Source organism: Vanellus vanellus (genome assembly GCF_965231255.1).
Source record: "Vanellus vanellus genome assembly, chromosome: 7".
Classification (NCBI taxonomy): domain Eukaryota; kingdom Metazoa; phylum Chordata; class Aves; order Charadriiformes; family Charadriidae; genus Vanellus; species Vanellus vanellus.
The window spans coordinates 14,703,334-14,728,193 of record NC_138912.1 but is presented as its reverse complement, the minus strand read 5'-3'; the positions used below and the strand labels follow the sequence as shown (position 1 = coordinate 14,728,193).

Sequence of the window (24,860 nt, the reverse complement as noted above, 5' to 3'; positions counted from 1 at the left end):
ATCAAGGGTGTTCACATACAAGTGATCACTATGAAGCCAAATATCTGTAGCAGGTAGGATTAAACAAAGATATGACTCTTTACAGGGTTAAGTTGCTCTAACATTATGGCTCACGCACACTGCAGGAGTCCACGTGTTATGAACCTCCATAAGCAGATGTTCACGTGAGCTCAACACTCACAATTGTGTCAGATTTTTGAAGGAACCTTGATCCTATTTAGATAACAAAATCAATGGCCCTGATACATTGAGAGTGTTAGATGTGGGAATGGATTCTGAGCAGTTTTTGAGATAGGGGAATTATTTTAGCTGGCAGGCTTAAAAATCTGGCTCCTAACAAAGGGAAATCAGGTTAAGAGTTTTTAAAGACATCTAAATGGCTACGACTGTCAGGTGCCCACTGCTCACTGGAGTAAAATGTATGAGAATTGCACAGCTCTCCTGAGCACCCTTAAATATGCCAGTTGAAGTCTGCAGCCAGATTTCAGCAGCTGTTCTGACCTTTTCCACTGTGTGCTGGAAGCTCTAGGACCTGCGGATGGATGGAAGAACATTGAAAATCTGTGATTACTATTGGTTAGAACCTAATCTTTATTAGCTGTCCCATTTTTGCAGCAAATGTGTTACAAAAAGAGAAGAGGCTGTCAACGTGTTCCACGTGATACCCAGTGTATGGGCAAGTCAGTATGTTGCAGAAGACTTTATTTTCCTTAGAAACTATGGCAGAAGGCTCCCATATTTTTTCTTTAAGATACGATGTTAAGTTCAGGTCCTGGCATAGTCTTTAAGATGGGTATGGGTAAGGAAAGCCCATTAAAAAGGTGAAGATGGTCAAACTACGTGAGCTGTGAGTTGGACAGTAGTGGTCATTTACTGAGAGCGTCCTGTAAGCCGGGAAAAATAAAATTTAGGTTGGATGGGTTCAAAGGTGGAAAAAATGATAGTTCTGGAGTGTAGACTGAGTGGTTATGCATTATTTCTATAATGCTTGTGAAATAGTCATCGAGAGCCTAGACAGGTAATGCAAATAGCAGGAGGTGAGTGAACCACCTGAGATGGTGTTTGGTATTGCCAGACAGCATTCAGAGGGCAGAAATCATGATATGTGTTCCTGTTTGCAGCCAGCAAAGACTGGGTATTGCTCATTTGTTTCTTTTCTACCTTGAAAGCAAAGTCTCCAGACTATGCAATACCGTATTTCCACTTCAAAGCAGCACACATTTTCAGCCTGTGGAGCCTGGTTTCTGCAAGGCTTCCACAGGCACAGTCCCAGTGCTCTGATGGAAACATTGTGCTTGCGGGCCTTCTGGGTTAAGATGTGAAAAAGTGCAATGGGACTATATAATGTTGAATTTAATTATGAAGGGGAAAGGGATAAGAGAAGGAGACAGAGATTTAGTAAAATGAGTTGAGTCTTGCTTTTGTCTCCTTGTGAACGGGAACACTCCTCCCCCCACTGGGACAGTATGAGGAATACCCTGGTCAAATCCCAAGAAGTTAATGGGTACCTTTCACTGGCTGATGGATGTTGTTCATAATCTGATGCAGTTCAGCCCTGTTGTCATTATTCGAGTCCCAGGAATGGCCCTGCCCCTCTATCACCTCCTTCAGGAATAGATACCAGATTAAGAAATGTATTACAAACACCTTAAACTGGCAGTTTCCCAACCTTCAGTGATCCAAAGTCAACAGTAGAAAGGAAGCAACATGCTCTTTGGCTTTACTTTACTTTTCTGTCCATCTCAGCTGTAGTTTGAATCTGGGAGTATTAAGATACTGCTTGCTAACAATGGGTTGGGAATAGCTGCAGAACAGATTCGTGGCAGCTGCTCTCTGCTCTAGGCCACAGCGGTGCCCTGGGGATTTACTTGCATCATAACAAGTGCCCCTAAGCGTGCTCAGAAGGAGAATAGGGACAGCACATTGCTCTTCCCACCCGGTTTTGTTGTTGTGGTTGTTTTCCAGTTCTCTCTCTGGGGCCTATACAGTAATACGCAGGTCAACGTAATCGCTTTGTTAGGAGAAAGAAATGTAGAAATAGTATTTTTATAAATTAATTGAGAGGGAGACTTAATTGAAAATTTTCTGTATTTTTAGGGCGTCTTGACTTTGTATCTGGCCTTCTTACCGACGTAAATCCTACAGTGGCACAGTTCGCCCCCGACAGCTGGCATTAAGAGAGATCAGCAAAAAGATGTCTGCTTAAAAGTTGGGAAAGTCCCAGGAGATATCCCCCGAGAGTGGATCGCAATGTTCTGGGAAACCACCCTTTTCACCACAATAGACACAGAGAGCTAAAAGCATCTCTGAGGACCACAGCTGCTGTATTTTGGTCACAGTTAGGATGTTCTATAAAAGGGCAATTATGGATACAGATAACTACTCTCATAAAAATCATAAATGCTGGATGGGATCCCAAGAGACTACCTACTTCACCTTCCTGTTCTTAAAGAGTTCTAATGATAACGATGCCATAGTCACTCTAGGAAGTCTGATTGCTATACTATCTACATAATGCCTAACCTGAATGTCGTAGGAGTCTGACCCCATGATTTCTTGTCTTATCCAGAATGTTCACGAAGAACAGATTGTTTCTTCTCTCCTTTGAATAGCCTGTGAAAAATGTTACCCTCTTAAAATCATAGAATCGTACAACATTTTAGGTCGGAAGGGACCCCTGGGAATTAACTTATCCAACCTCTCGCTCAAAGCACGGCTAACTTCCAAGTTAGCACAAGACCACTTCTAGTTGAGTTTTGAGTATTTCCAGGGACAGATACCACAGTGCCGCCAGGCTCCTGCTCCAGTCCTTAACCAGCCTCATATGACCCTGGATTGGCGCAACCTTTTCAGAACAGGACGGCATTGTTGATTTATGATCATCTGGTGACCTCCAGCAATCCCCAGGCCTTTTTCTGTAGGACAGCTGTATTTCTAATTGAATGGACTAATTCCCTGTCCTGTATTTGGGTAGCCGATTATCTCTGCTTAAGCGCTGCATTTTGCATTTGATCGTATTGAATAGCATCCCGTTTATTTCTGATCCTATTTCCAGTTTGGCAAGACCATTTTGAATTGCAAACCTTTAGCATACTAGCAGCCTTTCCTGGCGTGATGTTGTTTGTACATTCCATGGTAATGCTCTCGTCTACTGAAAATATAATACTCTCTTTCCGTTTGTGGGTGGACGTATAGGTTCATTTATTTGCACCTCTCCCAGAGTGATGACAGAAGTGCAGACAAAGACTCAATCAGCATTGGATTTTTGCTAATAATTGGACTTTGCAAAGATAAAAGAGCAAATGGAATTGATTCAAAATCCATTTAAAGGTGATTCCAGTGTGCTCAGCATGTTTGAGATCAAGCAGGAGACAAGCTAGCAGCAGAGACAATTTATCTATCATCTGGGACGTTTAGAGAGAGGAAGAATGTTTCTAAATCAATATTTAAATTAATTTATTTAGAATTACTTAATTTTTTTAAATCGTGGTTTGAAAGCTAGCTCTTGGTGGGAGCTCTGTGCGCTCTGTGTGTGTTTGGCCTTGAGCACATGTATCTGGTTTTAGTTAAGCCAAGCTGGCCACACTCATTCCACCCTGCACATGATCTCATTCCATGCTCCTTGTCATGGTATCTGCACACCATCCAGCAATATATTAACAGCGTGAGTAATGTGTCTTATGTTGATTATTCTGTCACCAAGGGACGTGTGTCTTGTCTGGTAGGAAACTCAGATTGTTTCAAACAAAGCTCTATACTGATGCTGGAGAAAAGTCAAGAGCTGCGCCTTGTGTTAGGAGAAAGAAGTGGGAAGGTGTGTACCGGCCCTTAGGTCTTGGGTAAGGCTCAGACCGGCTACAACCAGAGAAGATTGCGGTTCCTGCACTGATAAGCTCTCCTTGCACTGTGGACGGGCTGGGCTGTTTGCACTGCTGCCAGCATGCTTCATCAGTTCATACTCTGTGACACTTGGGGCACCTCCAAATTGTCCTCTTAGTCCAGGAAGAAAAATGCTCTTAATAGTCTTTATTTTGCATTTAATGAAATGACCAAGTCGGTGTTAGAAATGCAGTATGTGCTGTCTGTCAGTCGAATGGAAGACATGTATCCAGGTTGCAGGGAGGAGAGGGAAGGCTTGAAAAACTTGTTCAGCTGCTCGGTGTTCATATTTGTTCTGTGTGCAGTGAACGAGCTGAAATCTGCGCCCCTGCTGGGCCTATTTACAGTATGTGTTACCCACAGGGCACGTTTTCTGCTATGGTCATCTGTCAGATTGGAGGGGAAGGGCCATCGCTAGTGGCTGTCATTGGAGGCTGCATCATTCTTTTTGCATATTTACTGAGCTAAACTCCAGCCTCAGCTCCCGTCTGTGTGATAAAGGAGGTGCCTCTCTACAGCATCTCAAGCGTGAGAGCCCCCAAGCCCCTCATGGAGGCTAATTCAACTTCAGATTGCGCCTGGGAGCAAACTGCTCCTCATTCGAAGAGGGGTAAAACTGAGGGACTGAAGGCTGAAGCTGATTGCTACTTCTGCCGTACGCAGTCCTTAAAACATATTTCGACCCAAACATGACCCCCCCCCCCCCTCAGTCCCTGTGCTACACTTAAACTGCTCAGTCTTGTTCTGCTAAAAAGGGCAGGAGAATCTGGCATTGGCTGCTTTTGCTTTTTTTTTGCACAATCCCCAGCTGGCACTTGGAGGCCCTGCTTCCCAGGTTTGGTCCTCCTTGGCTCTGTAGCCTCCCTGCAAACAGGAACTGAAGGACCTTCCTGGCACACAGGGTTTTCCTGGCCTCCTACTGCTGCTTTTTCTCTGGAGAGTAGCCTCCGACTCATCGAGGACACTGTGGATCCAAGCCCTCTGTGTCTCTCGGCTCCTTATATGGTAACATGAAGAAGTCCTAGCATTTTAGTTCTGATTTGGAGTTACCCTGGTTCTCTTCTCAGCTGGGGAACTAGAAACTTTTTAACTTTAAAACCATAGGCAAACTAGTTCTTACCACCAAGACACCACACTTTGGTTCTTGTGCATATATGCTGCTGTCTCACTGAACACCAGCTGCATTGTTAACAATGACATTCCCCTACAAAACCTTTGTAGCAGCTAGAGTTTTAAGCATTCCCATTTTTTTCCCCTTCTGGAAGGGGCTTTAAGGTACTTGTTATAACAGCAGAAGAAAGACGCTGAGACGGAGGGAGTCTCTTTTCTGACAGACCACACTAACACAGAGGTGATGGTGGGCAGCGAGAGCAGGAGGTAGTGGAGCTGGGGGCACCTAGAAGGGACTTGAAAGGGGTCTGCACTCTCGAGCCATCACATTCAGACATGCGGGGAGTGGAGAAAACGTTCCTGAACGGGGGGAGAGGTGTCCTTGTTCATCCCAGAGCCAAATGCATCATGGTGACTTATCCCCGCCTCTGACAGAGGCCACCCTAGTAAAGAGGCAGAGCAGTGAGCAGAGCTAAATTTTCCTGATTGCCAACCCCCCATGCTTGTCTCTAGGAAGTCCTTGAGTGACTTTGCATTAATTTGTCAGAGCCTGGAATTATGCAGTTTTGCGCTGGGTTAGCGTAGAGTGCTCTGACAAGGTGATACGTTTTTGTGCTGGAGTCCAGCCCACCCCACTGCAGGCTGTGTCCTCTCCTGGCTACAAGCCCATCGCTGGATATAGTGCTGAGGGTGCACATAAGCATGAAAGCATAAGGAAAGTAACTGCACTTAATGACTTGAGATACATTTAAGGGCAGAAACCAAGGGTTATGATGACTAAAGGAGCTCCAGCAAATTTCAGGGGCTGTGGGAGCTCAGTGTCTCTTCAGGGCCAGCTGCTAGCATTTAAAAAGCGTGTGAGGGTTTTTTTTCCTTTATGTCTTCCCTAGATTTCATGCTGATGAGACACAAATCCTGACAAGTGCTGAGAGCTCCACTCCCTGCCACATATCCCCAGTGTCTCATCAGCCCCAATTTTTAAAAGTAACTGTGGGTTTCTTTTCTCATGGTGCAGGTTCCACCATATTAGCGGAACGTCTGGGGCTGTCCACACCAAGCTCGCCCACGTCGACACCCAATTCCCCAACCGTCCTCTGCAGCGGTGTCTCTGACCCCATATTGTCTACATGTGGCTCTGGCCCCCTCTGCAGCTCTATCAGTGGTAAGCATGGTGGGATCCCCCCCCTTCCTTTCCCTTGCCTGCCTCTGCCTGCTCCTGGGCTGCCTCCCTTCAGGATCTCAGGCGTGTCTCCCAGAAGGACTCTAAAACCACAATGATCAACAGAGTCTCCTGTCAGCTCCCTCGGGGAGGAAGGGAGAGCCTCTGCAAAGGCTATTTTCAGTCTGTTTTACGTGGAAGCTGCTTAGATGCCTAGACAGCAATATTTCTCCAACCCTTTTCATCATGAAAAGTCCCAAGGGATGCAGTAGTTTCTGTTATGTGCGTGGCCCTGTGACGCACAGCTCCTGCTGGAGAGCTGCGTGGCAGTGACACGTTGCACGCTAGCTTAGACTGGAATAAGCATGTGGCTATGCCTGCAGCCCCCCCTTTCCCTCTCCGCACACCTTCAGTACCCGCTTCAAAAAAAGACAGTATTGACATTTCTAATATGCCATTGAATTCCAGTGAGCTTTAGATAAATGCACATGCAGTAGAAAATGACAGGCTGTTTTGCAGCATTTTTAAAACCCCAGGCACCTGCATGATCCCAAGGCACTGATGATGGGATGTATAACTTTTACCAAATCCTTGTCATTGTTGTCCAAACCAAGAGTGTTTTTTGCTGAAGGTACCTACTAGTCTCAACTAATAAGTGGTGACAGCAAACATTCAGATTTTTAATGGGTTTGGGAGGACAAACCCAGAAATTTTCTCATTATCTTGCTACCTCATCTGGCTTCACTGGTGAGGCCTCAGTCTGAGTTACTGCAGCCCCCTTACAGCTCTCGAAGCAATGACCCTGTCATTGATGTCAATGATGCTGTCCGTGTGGGTACCACCCCACCCCTGTCCTGAAGGATCCACACAGTGTAATTTGTAGCCAGGCACTGTGGTCTCACATCCCTGGATTGGTCGTAGAGATGAAGCACTGCTTGTCTTGGGAGCTGCTGCCACCATGTGCCACCCGGCTTCTCCCTTTTCAAAGCAGATGGCTTGATCCACCCCTACACCCCCCCCATCCCCCCCCCTTTTTCCTCCTTTGTTAATGTTTAAACAGTGGTTTGAAAATGTGAAACTGCTCTTTGTCCCTGCTGCGTGGGAGCAGCTGTCTCTTGGTTTGCTCTACGTGGGCAGCAGATCCCAGCAGATGCTGCCTTTCTGCTGCCCTGAGCCTTGGCATGTGAACCGGGGCTCAGCCAGTGGGACAGTAAGTCACAGGAAGGACTCCTGATCCTGGAGCATCCATTTCTGCTAGGGCATGGTTCCTCCCTCTGTAGCTGGTTTCAGGGCAGAAATTACCCTGGGATGTCAAGAAGCCTTTTAAACAGCATGAGTGACCCTGTTGTTTGTGTTTCAGGCACAGCTCCCAACTCTCCCATCAGCTTGCCTGAGTCACCCATCTCCCCGTCCGTCTCAGGGCCCTGGGGAGATGAATGCACCATCTGCTATGAGAACATGGTAGACACGGTCATTTACTCCTGTGGACACATGTGTCTCTGCTATTCATGTGGGCTGAAGCTCAAGAAGATGGCCAACGCTTGCTGCCCCATCTGCAGACGGGCCATCAAAGATATCATCAAAACATACCGCAGCACTTAGAGCAGCAACAGATGCTGTGGTGGGGACTGGGCAGGTGGGGAGGAGGCTGAGAAACAACACAGGTCTTGGGCTCTATTCATCATCCAGGAGATTCAAAAACCATCACCCACCACCACCCTGATCCCCTCTTCAATGGACAACGGATGAGACAAGCTTAGACGCTGCTCTTCTATCCTCCAAGCAAGCCCTGGGGCTGAACTCCAGTGTGTCAGGGAAGTTGTGAGGGACTACTCTCCCTTGTGGATTTTAAACTTTATCTCAAAAAAAACCCAGCTGGTGCAATCATCCCTTTTCTACACCATGCATAGCAGAGGGGTCTCCAATGTTTAGCAGGGGCAGTAAAAGGTTCAGTGCTACCTGTGTCCTTCAAGAGATACCCCACATGCAGAAGACAGCTGAGCAGAAGAGGAGAAACAAGCAACATGTTTCCATGTACAACTGGCCTAACTGTAGGAAGCCCCTTAGAAAGGACGGAGAGAGGCAAGCTTTGACCCAGCAAGCGAGGTGCAGTGAGGGCATTCACAGCGGAAAGGCTGGGGCCAGTGCAGAAAAGGACACAGGACTTGTGAAGCAAAAACCCACCCCATGTCCGCAGGCAGAAGAGCAGCCCCATGGCAGGCCCTTGAGGACTGTCCCCCAGTACAGGCATTCGTGGTGGATTTGGCAGCCAACACTGGCACTGGCCTTGCTCCCTCCCAGCAGTGTCCAGCCACCTCCTGTCGCCATCCTGTTGCATGACGAGCGGCTCTCCAACCCCACCACCACCCATTTGCTGTGGCTTGTGCTGAATGGTCTCCACGCAGCACGAGGGATTCGGCGCCATCTCTGCCCCCGTGGGCCTGCGGAAGAGGGAGATGTGCCTCCCTCGCCTTTCTTCCCCCTACCATCCAGACAGCACTTGTGAGGGAGAAAATAAAAGAATGAAAGAAACAAAACCCCCAACCCCACTGGGGAAGAATGTATAAGCCCACATGTCTGCGGGTTTCATTTACTGATAACTTTATCACTGTGCTTTAAGACAAAACCAGCCAGGTGGTACTCAGCCCTTCACAGCCAGCCCGCTGGCAGGACATGGCTGTCCTTACCTGTTAGGAAGAGACGAAAGGAAAAAATAGCTTGAGGGGTTTGGTTTGCTTTGGTTTATTGAAATAAATCCCCTTCCCTCCTGTCCCAGTTGGGAACCCCGCTGTCCCCATGGGGGGCATCTGCAATGGCCACCCCCACGGTTGCTGTGACAACCGCTGCTCTGCCATGGCCACCAGCCTGGCCCAGGGCTGCTGTCCCTTGGGCCCAGACAGGGTGGCTCCATAGTGGCCAGAGCTGCCAGTCTCCCCTCCATCCCCATCCTGCTGCCTTCCAGGGCCATGTGGGAGGAAGAGGGGGTGTCTGGGCCCTGCAGGGTGATCAGGACTGGGGTGCAGCAGCAGTGGCATTCGCCATGTCACCCACCAGGCCAGGTCAGGGAAGGCCATGGAGTTTGCACCCCTCCTGCTGAGCCTTTTCCTGTGCCCCAGCATATGGCCGCTGATAGGACATGTGCAACAGCATGGCATAGGGATAAAAGCATTTAATAGACACATCCACTTGCTGCAGGGGGCCATCATGCCTCCCCAGGCAGTGGGTGGGTGAAGGAGCACTCACAAAGGATGATCCCAAGAGCGCCTGGAAAACATGTCCTCACCCTGTTCTCTCGAGGAAATATAAAAAAAGAGGCTACTCGCTGGAGAAGGCATTGTAGAGCCTTTCTCTAGAGGCACCGCCATCACTGCAGCCCACCACGGGGGTCTGCAGCTACCCCCAGCCTGCCACAGCAGGCGGTAACTAACTTGAACGCTGATATTCTGGTTACAGGGATTTATGTTATTTCTTTGCATACCTCTCACGTACACCCCTAACCCAGCCCTGCCCTCCAGGATGGCTGTCGAAAGCCCTGGAGGGCTGTGGCTCCTGTGCCTGGACACCCCCACTGAGGGGTGGGAGGAGGCTGGGTTGGCACAAGCCTGGGGGGGGGGGGGGGCGGGGGTCACAGCAGCCATGCCAGCAGCACGGGCGGTCAGCAGGCACGCAGCCAGCCTCCAGCTTGCCTGAGGACAGAGCTGCAACCGGCAGACACAGGGAGCCTGTCTCAGTAGTTACACAAACTCCAGTGCAAAGATTTCAGAAAGAAGGAACCTAAGATGTAGGAAGGTGTTGATGAAACAGTGGATGTGGGGAAACGTGCAATAAGCAGCCTCCCGAGCCTTCACCAAGCCTGTGGGACTGGTTCCCCTCCACACAGGGCAAGCCAAGGGGTATATTTTATTTTTCAAGAAACTCCATCAATGAGTACCAGTGCAGTGGTGTGAATTCCCTTCTCACCTTTCAAATTCAGAGTGTTTTAATATATAACTGTGTTTGTTTTACTGTGGACCAAACTCTAGGAGTTAGCAGAAGCTGAAAGCATCCCCCAGCATCCGAGCTCAAAAATTGGGGTTAAGTCCTGCTCCCAGCATCAGCTGGCCTCCAGTTGTGAGCAGGGAGGAGGAGAGCAAGGCTCTCTCCAGGGAGAAAAAACACAGCAAAAGCAGTAACAACAATCCTAACCTTTTGTTTTGTTTGACTGGTGTAGGTTCCCACGTACCTCCGTGTTCTTGTGTCATTTGCATTTCATTGCTTTACTTTAAGATGTTTTGTGTTCTGTTTAAAGAGAAGAATAACTCATTGTGAAAAATTGGATAACTGTGATTGTGAATAAAGTTGATTTAGGTATCCTACAGCAGCATGGACAACTGTGTATTTACCATTTCCAGAAGCATGGCAAAAAGACGATGAGCGGTGCAGTGGCGAGAGTCTGAGGTAAGAGCAACAGTGGCACAAGAGCCTCTTCCTTGGGGGAAGCTGGCCGGAGAGCCCAAGCTTTCCTTCAGTGTGTGCAGATGAGGAGGTAGTGGCAGATGGATAACGAATAACCCCCCTGATGGACACCAAGCGCACCGTAAGGAATAAAGGAAACAACAGGAGTAAAAGGGAGGACTAACCATGTTCCTGCAGCTTAAGGCCCACAGTCCTGAGCCTCTTCACACCCTGCCCAGAGACAAGCCACAGCTTCTTTCCTGTCATTGCCTTGTTTGCAGTCTCTCGTGAGTGCCTGTCGCCACCAAAAAAGGTCTCACCAGCACAAGACAGAGAAAGTACACTGTGAGGAAACCCAGGACCCAGTAGGGGCCAGGTAAGAGGCTGAAGATCTGGCAGAGCGGTAGCAACAGAGCCAGGTTCCCCCACCCCAGCTTTGTAGTGACATGACAGTCCAACACCTGACAGGATGATCCCAGCCCTGAACTGTGCAACATGTTGAGAAGGCCCACTGACAATCCGTGGTCTGGCTGAGGCAAGATGCAGGTGCTTCCTCAGCACATAGCAAGGGACACAGGGACTCAAAGGGGATTTGGATTCTCCAGAGTGATGCTAGCTCCTCCAAAATCCAATAGCTCCTCTGCTGCTGGGCTCTGCTCAGGAACACACCTACAAGACAGCTATGTGAGATTTCCTCTCCATCCTTTTTTTCAACTATTCAGCAGATGAGATACTGGCAGGATCACTCTCTACTGTCACGGGACATATCCGAGTTGGCATCTTCTCCCTCAGTGTGGGTGCTCCATCTGCCAAGGTACAGGGACATCCCAGGAGAGGTGTCCTCAGCCTCTCCAGCTGAAGCTATTCCACTCTAACAGCTCCCCAGTGGCCTGAAAATTTCCAGGCTGGGTAAAGCAAAACCACCGCTGCAACCCAGCTTTCTCCACCACCTCCCTGAGGAGCTCCTCGCTGTTGGGACAAGGCAAGTCTGCACACCCCTGTGCTGCACTCCAAGAGCTGTGCCCAGCTCCTGCTTTCCCAAGGACAGGAACACCTCTAGTGGGTCTGGAAAGCCCCCTCTGGCCACAGGGAAGTCTCCTCATCCCCTCAGGAGAAAGGAGAAGAGCTGCACAACACAGATGTGCTGAGTCCAAGCACTGCCACATATTAGGATAAGTGAAGTGCTAACACTCTGGGACAAACTTAGACCCCTCCCCTTCCCCTGGCATCAGCAGGAGGGACCAGGGCAGGTACCCCCATGCTTCCCCTCCGACAGCCCCAGCCTGTTCTTTCCCTGCTGCAGCTGCCATACCCAATAGCCCCAGTGAGCTCTGCACCCCAATCTGCTGAACATCGCTGAAGTCACCCCGCCCTGACCCCCCTCCCCAGGCCATCACCACCAGCTCACCAAATCCAAAACAGATCTGCAACTTCACCATCGTTCCCAAGCTATTCTCCACCAAGACCAAGCACGGGGCAGCACAGACCTTCCCCAGCAGCAAGGCAGCCCCCCACCGCAGCCCTCCCGCTGCTTCAGGCCGGGCCATCCCCAGGCTCCCCCGGCGGCACAGCGGACCGGTGGGGGTGGGGGTGAGGGGGGCGAGGAGGAGTTGGAGGGAGGGAAGGATGATGCTCCGAAAGTGGTCCAGGAGCCGCAGAGCTGGTCCAGCATCGCCACCTGGTGCTCCGTACCCAGCACGGCACACAGCCTCTAAAGCCCCCCCCCCCCCCCCCCTCCACCCCCCCCTCCACCCCTCCTTCTCCTAAGGTTGATTTTACTCCTCTTCACAAATACTACAAATACACACAAGTAGGACCACAGAAATTTAGTCTGAGTGCAGGCGGCTCTCAAGAGAAAAATGAGCAATTAACAGTGGCTTACAATATAGACAGGGATACATTAGTATATGGTGATTGCACCTGTTCAGAAAAACCCTTTCAACCCTAAGCGGGCTGACTCATTCTACACACCGGGGAAGAGGGGGCACAGTTCCCAGGCGCACTTGCCACTAAGTTTGTGCCTTAAAATGCCGAGAACTATGTGCTGCCTCAGATCTAATTCCTGGCCTCCTTCAGAGGGCTGGGGTGCCCAAGCAGGACTCCTCCTGCAGCACCTGCCTATGTGCCACAACAGAGGAGCTATCAGCGCCCATGAGATGCAAACACTGTGCCTCCGCTGAGAGCTGGCTCCTCTCAGGGCCTGGATGAGACTTATTTCTCTGCAGGATGTTTGTGAAATGCCAGATCACGGAGCGAAGACATAGCCTCTTGCTAAAATGAGGGGTGCACTCATGCAAGGTCATTCTCTGCTGCAGGAACAACAAGCTGGGGAGAGCCAGGGCCCCTCTGCAGTCCTGCTTTCCAAGGTGGAAGCCAAGCACTAGGCATGACCCCTCTCACCTACAGATTTGCAAACTGTAACAATGAGGAAGAGGACAACAGTTCATAGAGGGCTCCTATAGCAAAGTTGGGGGCTGAAGTGGTAGAATACAACCTTGTCCCCTCTTCACTGTTACATCCCCTATTACAACCCACTGCCCCGTTATATGCCCTAATTCACTTCTCTCTCCATGCCCAAGAGATGTCCCGCATAAGGGGTATCAATCAGGAGAAACTCTTCAGTTTTATCTATCTGTTGTTTCATACAGCAAAGAACTTCTACTTGTTGAGCTATTTGGGGCCTCCCACCTTCAAAGTTGGACAAGATGAGTCAACAGGCCCCAGCAACCTTGCAAGATCAGACCTTAATACTCTGTGGTTCAAGCACAGCCTGCTCTGCAGTCTGCACACAGGGGAGTTAAGGGCTCATCCCAATTTGCAGAGCAACCCTTTCATCACAGAACCAAAGGACCACTCATGTAAAAGGATGGTTTTCTTATTTTGGATCTGATGCCACATCCCTCTCCATAAAACATCCTAACAGATTATTTTAGACCTCAAGACCTTGCTCAACACAGACAACAGGTCTTCATGTTTGAGCACAAAGATGAGCAGTCCATAAAACTCTGTGGATTAGAAAAAGAGGCAAAAATACAGCATACAATCATGGAATCACGGAGTTTCAGAGTTGGAAGGGACCTCTAGAGATCATCTAGTCCAACTCCCCTGCTAAAGCAGGATTGCCCAGAGCACATTACTCAGGACTGCATCCAGGCGGGTCTTGAAAATCTCCAGAGAAGGGGACTCCACAACCTCCCTGGGCAGCTTGTGCCAGTGCTGTCACCCTCACCGTAAGGAAGTTTTTCCGTGTATTTGAACGGAACTTCCTGTGTTCTAACTTGTGCCCATTGCCCCTCGTCCTGTCACTGGGAACCATTGAAAAGAGCCTGGCTCCATCCTCCTTCAACCCACCCTTTAGATACTTGTACACCATAATAAGGTCTCCCCTCAGCCTTCTCTTCTCCAGGCTAAAGAGTCCCAGCTCTCTCAGCCTTTCCTCATAAGGGAGATGCTCCAAGCCCTTAATCATCTTAGTTGCCCTTTGCTGGACTCGCTCCAGCAGTTCCCTGTCCCTCTTGAACTGGGAAGCCCAAAACTGGACACAGTATTCCAGTTGTGGCCTCACCAGTGCAGAGTAGAGGGGGAGAATGACCTCCTTCGACCTACTGGCCACACTCTTCCCTATGCAGCCTAGGATTCCATTGGCCTTTTTGGCAACAAGGGCACATTGCTGGCACATGGATAATTTACTGTCTACCACGACGCCCAGATCCTTCTCCTCAGAGCTACTTCCCAGCAGGTCCGCCCCTAACCTATACTGGTGCTTTGCATTCTTCTTCCCCAGGTGCAGGACCCTGCACTTGCTTTTGTTGAACCTCATTAGGTTCTTCTCTGCCCAGCTCTCCAGCCTGTCCAGGTCACGCTGGATGGCAGCACGGCCCTCTGGGGTGTCAGCCACCCCACCCAGTTTGGTATCATCAGCGAACTTGCTGAGGATACACTCTGTCCCCTCATCCAGGTCATTAATGAATATATTAAACAAGATTGGACCAAGTATTGACCCCTGGGGGACACCACTGGTTACAGGCCTCCAACTAGACTCTGTGCCGCTGATCACAACCCTCTGAGTTCTGTCACACAACCAGCTCTCAATCCACCTCAACTGTCACCTCATCTAGCCCATACTTCCTCAGCTTCCTAATGAGGATGTTATGGGAGACAGTGTCAAAAGCCTTGCTAAAGTCAAGGTAGATGACATCTACGATTCTCCCCTCATCCAGCCAACCAGTTATAACATCATAGAAAGCTATCAGATTGGTCAAGCATGATTTGCCCTTGGTAAATCCATGCTGACCACTTCCAATAACTTCCTGTTCCTCAGCGTGTTTGGAGATGATATCCAGAATGAGTTGCTCCATTACCTTCCCAGGGACAGAGGTGAGACTAACTGGTCTGTAGTTCCCTGGGTCCTCCTTCTTGCCTTTTTTGAAGATCGAAGTGATGCCAGCCTTCCTCCAGTCCTCAGGCACCTCTCCTGTTCTCCATGACCTTTCAAAGACGATGGAGAGTGGTCTAGCAATAACATCTGCCAGCTCAGGGCCAGGGGACAAAAGAAGCTCCTTTATCCATTTGAACCCAAGACAAAATTTGCAATTGCACGTACACACAAATCGAAAATTTTTCTGCGAAAACTAAATTCAGTGGTTTGACAAACCCAAGTGGAATTAAAACAGTACTGAAAAAATTGAAAAAACAAAAGAAAACAAAATAAACCAACTGGATCACAATTAAAAAGGTCAAAAATTTATTTTTCCTTAGGGCATAAGAGGCAATGTAAACAAAATATAAACAAACAAACAAAAAAAAATCACAAGTCAGTTCTTACAGTCTGCAAGCATTTGAAGATAAGAGTACCCTTTTCCCATCTCCCCCCAGAACACTGCAAGCCTGCTCAAATGTTAACAAGCAACAATTCTGGACACTAAATGTCCAGTAAGTTTTGCCGTGTCCCAAGCTGGGACTAAATTTCTCATGTAAGAAGGACACTGCATCTGTTTTATCAAACACTTAAAAAAAAGTCCAACAAAATATAAATATCACAGACAAAGATCAGATTTAGCACCACCTTTGGTCCAAGCAATCAAAGAATTGGGAGATGACAGGTACAGTCTGTTTAGCAAGTCCTTTCTGCCTGAGTCTTTGAAAACATTGGAAGTTCACATTGCAAGAATTTGTAATAACTCTAAGAAAACAGCCCTCAAACTCTGGCAGTCCCTCAACAACCTCCCCTGGTCCTGCCCACACAGACAGGAGCAGGAGAGCATCATCGCTGTGCAGCAGCGTACAGCACTGGCAAACATCACTCAAAGCGCTTGGCGGAGCCGAGCTCAGCCCTGTGGGACAGGGCAAACACCGTGCCAAGGACCTGATCCTGCTTTGGCCCGGCAGAGCTCTGACTTCGGGCATGGCTGAAGAACGGGAAGGGCAGTGACAGTGTGCATCCTGAATTTCCCTTTCCACAAGCACATTCCACCCTCCAAAGCCCAGCAGACTGCAGCACCTGCATGCTGTCAGGGTGTGTTTGTGATGGCAGACACCTGGAAGGAGCTGAAGTTGCCTAAATGTGAGTTACTTCAGCATATCTGGAACATGCAAATCAGGAGCTCTTATCGAGCATAATTTGCTCCAGACTCTTTTTAGGGCCACCTTTTCCAACACACACATGCCCATCACAGACGCATGGCTATGAATTTTCGCAGAGGTGTCTATAGCCAGTTGCTGGGCCACAGCACTAGTGTGGGCCAGGATATACAGTCACAAGGATCTGTGACAATCCTAGGGAAAAAAATTAAGTTCATAAAGCACCTGGCAATATTTTATATTTATTGCAACTTCCTCCTCTACAAGCATCCAGAACCCAATTTGTATTTTCTTTTCCTCCAGGAGTTTTTGAGCAGTCTTAATTAACCATTATTAAATGCTGTTCAATTCCAGGATAATACCAGCTCTAATAAATGCCTGAAGAGAAATGCTGAGGTCTACTTTTAGGCACAGCAATCTGAAGTTTTTGCTCTGCATCTTCACATGCACAGCTGCCTGAGACAGTCTGTGTTTCTCTCTCCCCACTGAGTGACCCATGCAGAGTTTTTAAACACCACCCCTCACCCCCCCAAACACACACTTGTTTTTACTTCACTGCTTCAGAATGTACTGCTTTAGGGAAAAACCCCAAACCTCCATTGCTTTACATTGTTTTGCAGTTCTCCAAGCAAGCACTCGGGCATGGCATGTGGCCGCTCAGCAGTCACGGAGAGGAGGGCAGCCCCCCAGGTACAGCTCCTGTGCCACACGAGACAGCAAAACCCTGACCCAGTCACCCACGCCTGTGACATCAGCAGACACAGGCTGATCTGGTCATGTTCAAACTCCCATTTACTGCACTTGGCCTACGATAGAGCCACAAGGACCGCTCTGAAACCAGTTCTGGACTGGGCACTGAAGTCAAGTAAAGTCTGCAAGTTTGGATTAGGGGGAAGACAATGTTTTGCACAACTGTTTCCCCCCACCACTGACAAATCCAGACCAATGAAAACATTGTGCTATGATAATTTCATTAATTTTTACTGGGACAGAGACGCACTTCGACTGTCCCAGTCACAGAACCAGGCCCGCAGTACCGTACGTATCAGCTAAATCATCACAGGTCCCCAGGTCATCTGTGCTAAAGCTTGAGGGACATTTCTACAGGGTCACTTGGCAAAAAGGAGAGCTATGTTTTCCCCACCGATAATGCATCTTTTGTGTCAGCCCACAGAGAAGTTATTCATCTTTGTTCACCAGTACTCCGATCTGCATCAAATCTACCATGTTTACATGCAGACTCAGGGACTCAGGTCTTCGGTTTTGCGCCATTTCATACAGATTGGGGCACCTGACACCTCATTAACAATAACTCTTGCCATCAATGGCAAAAGGTACCGTTAAGTGCTAAAAATGTAGTTTTTTCTGGGTTTCAATTTTACTGGGATGACTGAGAAAGGCAAAATGTTCTATCATGCACATGATTTCCTTTTCTAGGAAAGCATCTCAGATACCCAAGCACATCTGGACCCTCACAGGAGCTGTTCACTGTACAAACAGTTTTATCCAACTGGTCACCATCTCGAGTTCATTAAACAAAAACTGGACAACACATGAAGCTGCAGTTACTATTTCTGTCTCTAGCTCACATTTGCTATAGGTACGTTAAGGAGCGATGCCGTGAATGTCAGAATACCTGTCAGCTCTGAAAGAAACAATACTTGGCCAAAAGCTTTAACGTCTGCACAATGAACAATATTCACTCCACTACCTTCAGTGGAGCTGGATCAGAGGCCAGAAGAAAATACAGCCCAAAGTTGTTACCGCAAAAAAGGGTTTCCCCAGACTCATTTTCTTCCTCTCTTGGCTTAACTTGCATTCCAAAACAAACTGAACAGACTCCCGCCCATAAACTCTCTTAAAAAGAAAAAAAAAAAAAGCTCTCAGTTATTCCTTCTCATATATACTGCAACAGAAACAACGCCCAATTTCTAGACTTTTTTTCACAAACAGAACAGACAGAATGGTTCCCATGTTAAAAAGAAAACAAACAAAAAGACCAAAAAAAAAAGTGTCACCAACTTGACCACACACACTAAGACAAGCCACACATTTCTCTATCTCTGGTCACCGACATACTCTCCCAAGCTCCCACCAGGTGCATTCCCACCACCTAACCACTAGAAAACAGAGTGCTACACCAACACAGAAATGACAATAGCATCTAATATTCAAGGTCACATGAAGAACATCAGCCACGAGGGAAACCCACTGCAAAGCCTCACTTAGACCTGGCCTAGATCGTTCTCTCCCCCTGCAAATACAAATTTGGGACAGCAAAACCCATAGGGGTTTCCAGTCCAGCAAGGTGCAATTGCTCTGCTAACAGAGGGAAGCACAACTGCTCAAACAGATTTCAGCCTTCATTTGACAACAGGTTTAGGCTCCCAATAACAGACTACCCACCATTTCCAGAGACAATTCGGGCTAATTAACAGCTCTGGAAACAGCTACAGATGTACGCTGCCAACTGAGCTGCTTTCAATACCCACTGTGAGTTATCTGCATCTGAACTTTAGTCTAAGTACCAATCAATCAAACTGCTGACAAGACTTCTCCTGACATGAAATTTGATATTGAGTCTTAACTGAGGAGGCTCATCTGCTTGATTCTCCCCAAACATTGCAAACAGAGTAATGAGCACTGCTGACTGCAATTAAATCTGCAATAAAGGAACGGCACTGATTTAACATGAAGTTAGCCAGACAGCAGAAATGCACCTACTCTGTGCACTATTGACCCCACAATACTCAGTTTGGACCCTCAGTACAAAGGAGTCATTGTAATGCTATGCGCAGTTTGCTTTTGCGATACTCCAGGTTTGAACTCGCCATGAGTAATGAGCCAGTTTTTTCAGCAAGCCTATTCAGCATGCAGCAGAAAAATTCCTCCTAGAGACTGGAAACAATTATAACTTCTCCCCCCTGCCCCCCTAAAAATCCAAGACAGGAAATAGTTAAGTCAGCTATTCACTGAAATATTTCATTTTTTTCAAAGGTTTATTTTTAATTCCTTTTTTATTTGTTCAGTTTACTAATTGTTACAGGCTAAGTTCCAGTGACTGCACTATTCTATCCTACTTCTAGGGGATGGAAACAAATGGAACTGGATGTTCAGGGGGACCCAGAGGCAGAACAGAATTTGATGTCCCCCCCCAGGCTAAACCCCAAGGGTGATGATGGGATTTTGTTTATTTATTACCACTTCCCTGGTGACCCAGAAGCAGTTCAAGAACAAGCTCTCAAGCCACAGAAGAACTGTTTGCACAGAGAAGGCTGCCATGTTCCTTAAATTTCAGACATTAAATACAGAGTTCACTAATACAGCTTTGAATGGGAATATCTGGAGAAGCCCGAAATAATTATTTTAATATTAATTGTTATATTTTAAAAATTCTCCTACAATGCCAAGTGATTCTCCCTCCCCTCTGTTCTTTTCCTCCACCAAGCAGGGACCAAGACAGAGAGGTACCATTGTAACCAAAGAACCCTAAGCATCAGGGGAAGATCACTAAACCAAACATTTTCCCAGAAGTGCCACTAGCACAGAGTGTTTCACAGAGGGCCACCGCAGGTGGGCCTGGAACAGCCACTCTTGCCTGCTCCATCAGCAGAACCTCAGTGTATGCAAACTCCCAGACACAAAACCCACCTCAACTACAACGAACACAGAGCCTGTGTTTGTCTGTCTTTGGTGGATCATTGGCTTCAGGATACAGATTGTCTGTGTATCACAGAGTGAAAAATTCAACTCTTCTCAATAATGAAAAATCCTAACACAGAGCAGTGATGTATTAAAACCATCTATACAGAGAAAGCACCTGCAGTGTCAGACCCAATAATTTATGGCCTTATTAGAAACATCTTTTCCTCATATTTTATCTATCCCTCCCCTGCCAATATAGTTACCTCTCATTTCTTTCCAAATTATCAACATAATTCCCATTATTTTGATTCAGTAACAAACAGGAGTCTCAACTCAGGACAGTAGTGGCTTATGCTGACAAGAACAGGTCTGTAAAACGCCAGTGTGAAGCTTTAAACCAAATTTATTTATTAAAAAAAAAAACACAAAAAAATTGCACTCTCCAACTAGAATCAATGCTACCTTGATGCAAGAACAAATGAAAAACATTGTTGATGGGACCAGCCCAGCCCTGACATTATAAAATGGGAGAAACTAATTTGTTCTGCCTATGCCAGTCATGTCCGCACGCAGTGCGGCACAGCTTTAGCTCCAGGAACCGCTGCGGAGCCCTAGCACCCAAGGGCACCCAAGAAAAAAGACCCCCTCGCTCCACCCTTGGCAATGCATGCACAACCCACAAAACTGAGTTTTGGGTATGAGTAGAGTTGTGGGTGTCTTTTTACAGACACCTGTGCTTTGCTCCGAGTTGGGTCTAAGATGGAGGAGGAAAAGCAGCAACAGCAAACCTACATCCCAACCCAAAGTCAACTGACTGCGGGGGCTTCTGGATCCGGCCCTACATACAGTACTTTATTTGAAAATTACAGACACACACAACAGACATGACTACTGAGCAGCACAGAGGTAGAGGAAGAGAAATACAAGCACTGGGCAAAGCGAGCAGAGGCCATCAAACAGTTCAAGTCTGCAGACACATTCCCCATGCATCGCCGCATTGGTGGTCCCTGCTTCTACCAAGCAACTAAAAGCATATGAAAATAAAATAACTTACAGAAACATTTGCTCTCAGACCATCGTATTGGTACTGTTGGCAGCTATCAAACACTGCATTTATACACAGCACTTCGCTATGCCGCTAAATAGCATCTGAAGTTGCCAGAGAAGGAGCCGCTGGTGATGGGAAGCCACCAGCAAATAGCAGCAAAGCTCCAGTTGGTTTTAAAAAGCTGCAAGACCTGCAGGGAAGTGGATCATGGCACGGCAGCACCGAGGCTCAGCAGTCCTGGGCACCCTTGGGAGGTGTAGGAACCGAGTGCACAGCACTTGGTTTTGCTGAGAGCGGTCCATGCTGAGCACCTGCAAGGTGCTTTGATCTGCTGCAGGTCTTCTGTCAGTGTAACTCTACTGATGCTCATGGACTTCTTGCTAGTTTAGACAAGAGAATGTGAAAAAATTAAGTTGGCTCCTCAAAACCAGATTCATTTGTAAAGTATTAGAGGTTTTCCAATGTAAAGTATTAGAGGTTTTCCAATGTAAAGTATTAGAGGTTTTCCAATGTAAAGTATTAGAGGTTTTCCAATGTAAAGTATTAGAGGTTTTCCAATGTAAAGTATTAGAGGTTTTCCAATGTAAAGTATTAGAGGTTTTCCAATGTAAAGTATTAGAGGTTTTCCAATGTAAAGTATTAGAGGTTTTCCAAAATCATGTAATTGATCCTATGTCAGTACAGCCGCAGAATTCAGTTTTTCTATTTGAATGCAAAGGTCTCTGGTAATACTAAGGCTTTTTGACAAACTTAAGAACAGCAGGACAAAAATTAAGCAGAAAGCTGAGGTATAACCCCTCTCCAGGGACATGAACTAGAGCCACAGGAGATGTACTTCCTGGAGCTCAGACAATCAAATGCTCTGGCTTTCATATATCTTGCATCTTACGAAAACAGTCCAGTTTTTCAAAGGTAGAAGATTTTGCTGCTTCCTGGAAAGTCACATTATTTTGGACAGATCGAAGTTTTCCTTCCATTCAAATAGAATTTAAGACAAAACCACTTTTGAAGGGCAAAGTTTCTGCCCAATTTTATTTTGGACCTGAGAGATCAGCCTCTGCAAGCCAAGAAATATGAAATCAATACCCAGATCAGCTGTGAAATTCTGCAGGTGAGAACTAACCCAAATAAAATGGGGACTTTCCTTATTGTTAACCTAAGAAAAAGAAAGAAAAAGAAATGAGGACCTGTAAAAATATTCCCATAGCTCTTGCAATAAATACAAGTAACAATACAGCATCAAAACTTGGGACTGCATCAGCAGAATTATTTTCCTTTCTGAAGTTATCATCGATTTTGAAGCGTAACAGAGGACATAACCTGGCAGAGACATACCAGAAGACAGTATCATGCATGGATGACAGAGTGTTTCAAGCATAGCTCAGAAGTCCTGTATTGATAAGGATGTTAATGCACATTCTATAAATAATCCTGGCAACATGCTGCATAATCCTTATACTTTCAGTAAAAGGTGATACTTATTTTATGAAAAGCAGCCATTCCCACCCCAAACCACCCCAGCTATCAGTCCCTACCTACCCAAGGGTCCTGTTTTCATCCAGCCACCCACCCCCTCCCTTGCATTTCTCCTTCCCCTAAGAGTGCATAAATAGAGAATTGCAAACATTTCACACTGCACGTTCCACTCCAAGTCCTGGATGAGGGGCCTGTTTATTCTATGAATATTGCACTTATCCACTCATTGGATTTGTTGTTTTTGTTTTTTGTTTTTTTTTTCCCTCAAGAATGCAGAGTATTTGGGAAAAACAGAAAAAATTAGTAGGATACAACACAGGAAAATATGAGTTATTAACAAGCTAGCTATGAAGATCTAAAATTAAATAGTACTAGTTCTATTCTGTTAATACTAGTAATATGAAAATAATGAATGCTTTATCAAATTCCCTTGTTTTTCATACAAGATAAAAGCAGTAATTTTCTGTAATTAACTGAGGAAAGCAATGAATATATATTACAATAAAATATGATTCATTAAGATCTGAAAGTGATGAAAACAATTATATAATGCCTTCGTCAAACTTTATAGCATAACGGAAGGAGTCTTTGGGGTATGTATCCACAAGGGTGAAATCCATTTTTTAGCTGTACCCGTGCAGAGGTGAAATTCCATTTTTAAGAGTCTAACCGTGAGTGAATTTCAATCCTTCATTATTGTGTATTTGCAACTATTGTGCACACCGATTTAAAAAGCTTCTTATCAATACATCAGTTAAGTATCTGGACACGCGCCCACCCTATCTTTTATCTTGAAAAGTTTGGCTTGCAAAGGAGTGGTACATGTGACTACACCCACCCATTGCAAGGCGTGAGAGCTGAACAATTACCAGGACTTGCCTCCCACGGGGAAGGGCTGCTAACAAAAGTGTATTACTTTTGCTGTTATGAGAAAGTGTTTTGAAAGGGGAGACGAGGGAAACCAGCAATTAAACTTTTCAGGCATTATATAAACCTCAATAACGAACTCAGAAGTGCTCATTATTATTAAAGTTGCAGTATACAGCAAGACACAATTTTCACATTCTTAAATTTTGTTCTCTGGCAGGGGAGTTTGGATTTTCTGCTGGTCCAAATTCAAGACTTTTTGGAAAGCACGGACAGCGGGTGAGAGCAACGCGGAGACAGCAGCCGCCTCTTCCCCCGGAGGAGGGCCCCCTTCAGCCGCAAATGGCTTTGCCCAAACCCTGCAGAGCTCTTCCTCATAACAATCTGGTTCAAGAACAAACCAGAAAAAGAGAAATTGAAACAGTACTATTGATTTCTGCATTGAGTGTTCACTGAGGTGTACGTTACATTTAAATATTGCTCTTGATCCAGTGTCAGTTTTGACAAATTTAGTAAATAAAGCTTAAGGCAACATTAACATTTTAGAAAAGAGCTAAAACACTTCTAGCACTACATTGTCCTCTGAGGCATCCTGCCAGGTTTTCCTGCCTTGCAGTCAGCTCTTCTGATTTCGCTTAAGGCCTTTTGCTCTGTTTCACAGCCAACAGTGGAAAGGGCTTGCTATTTCGGGTATCAGTGGAGCTGACCAAAACATGCTGCTTGCCGATGGAAAAAAAAAAAAATAATAAAATCATTCTCTTCCCAATATCTCAGTTGAAAGAATCCAAAAAGAGATCAGTGAGAGTTGCTGTGACAATAGTAAGATGGGAAGGGGAAAAAACTGCATTGGAGAGTATTTGCTTTAAAAGTGCCCTTTTAAACACAAGCATTCAGAACAGCCACCAAATAAAGGTAAGCCCAAACCAAAGCTTTCCCATGAGGCAGGAAGCCCGGCATGCCAGAAGATGGCCTACATTCATTTCTAGCATCAAGTAGGTCATTTGCGCTCCATCCTTTTGCTGGTGCAGGTGGGGGCGGAGGGAGGAGGGAAGCCACAAATGTGGCTTTATAGCCCACCTATAGGCTCCTGCCTCTCCTGAGCAGGGCCACGAAACCTTTCACATGCGATAGGAGCAACTGAGCCATGGGCACTCGGTTGTTGCTTGAGAAAACCCCAGAAGTACTGCAGGTACTGTCAGTCTGTATCACCCCCTGCACCACTTGGAGCTTGGCAAACTGCCTCCCTGCAAAAGCCAGAGCTGGAGAAGCAAGCCAGCAAGGTGGAAAGGGAGCTGTGGGACAGACTAATGTCTGTTACAGAGATGATCTGTGTTTCACAGGCAGATTGTAGAGCCCTCACGCTAAGCTGAGCCTTGCAGCAAGCCTGCATCCACCAGGGACCAGCCTCATGCAAGGTGTCTGGCAGCCAGGCACCACAACCAAAACAGCCTTGCCACCCCAAACCCTGCAAGGACTCCTGTGGTTCAGAGGTGCTCTGGGCTTGGCTTTGCTGGATGCAAGTGTGAATATCTATATTAATAGTAGTCCGGGCTCTCCCATCTGCGTGCTGCTTTCTTCTCCCTGGGTAGGGACTCACATCACACCGCAGCGTACTCTGAGAATTCAGTGGCTCAATGCAGAAGATCTGGGAGCTGTGCTTTT

At 46.9% G+C, this 24,860-nt stretch overlaps 1 protein-coding gene across 2 annotated transcripts in view; it reads left to right on the top strand.

Annotated features, from left to right (window-relative positions):
• NEURL1 (neuralized E3 ubiquitin protein ligase 1) overlaps positions 1-7,750 on the top strand; it is a gene marked incomplete at both ends in the record, with an annotated part of 160,141 nt that extends 152,391 nt beyond the window's left edge. For both annotated transcript variants that reach the window (XM_082486279.1, XM_082486280.1), the window contains 2 exons: positions 6,005-6,151; positions 7,509-7,750. In XM_082486279.1, the coding sequence (XP_082342405.1) occupies positions 6,005-6,151; positions 7,509-7,750 (389 nt within the window). The remainder of the gene's footprint in view (positions 1-6,004; positions 6,152-7,508) is intronic.
• Between the last annotated feature and the right edge of the window lie 17,110 nt (positions 7,751-24,860).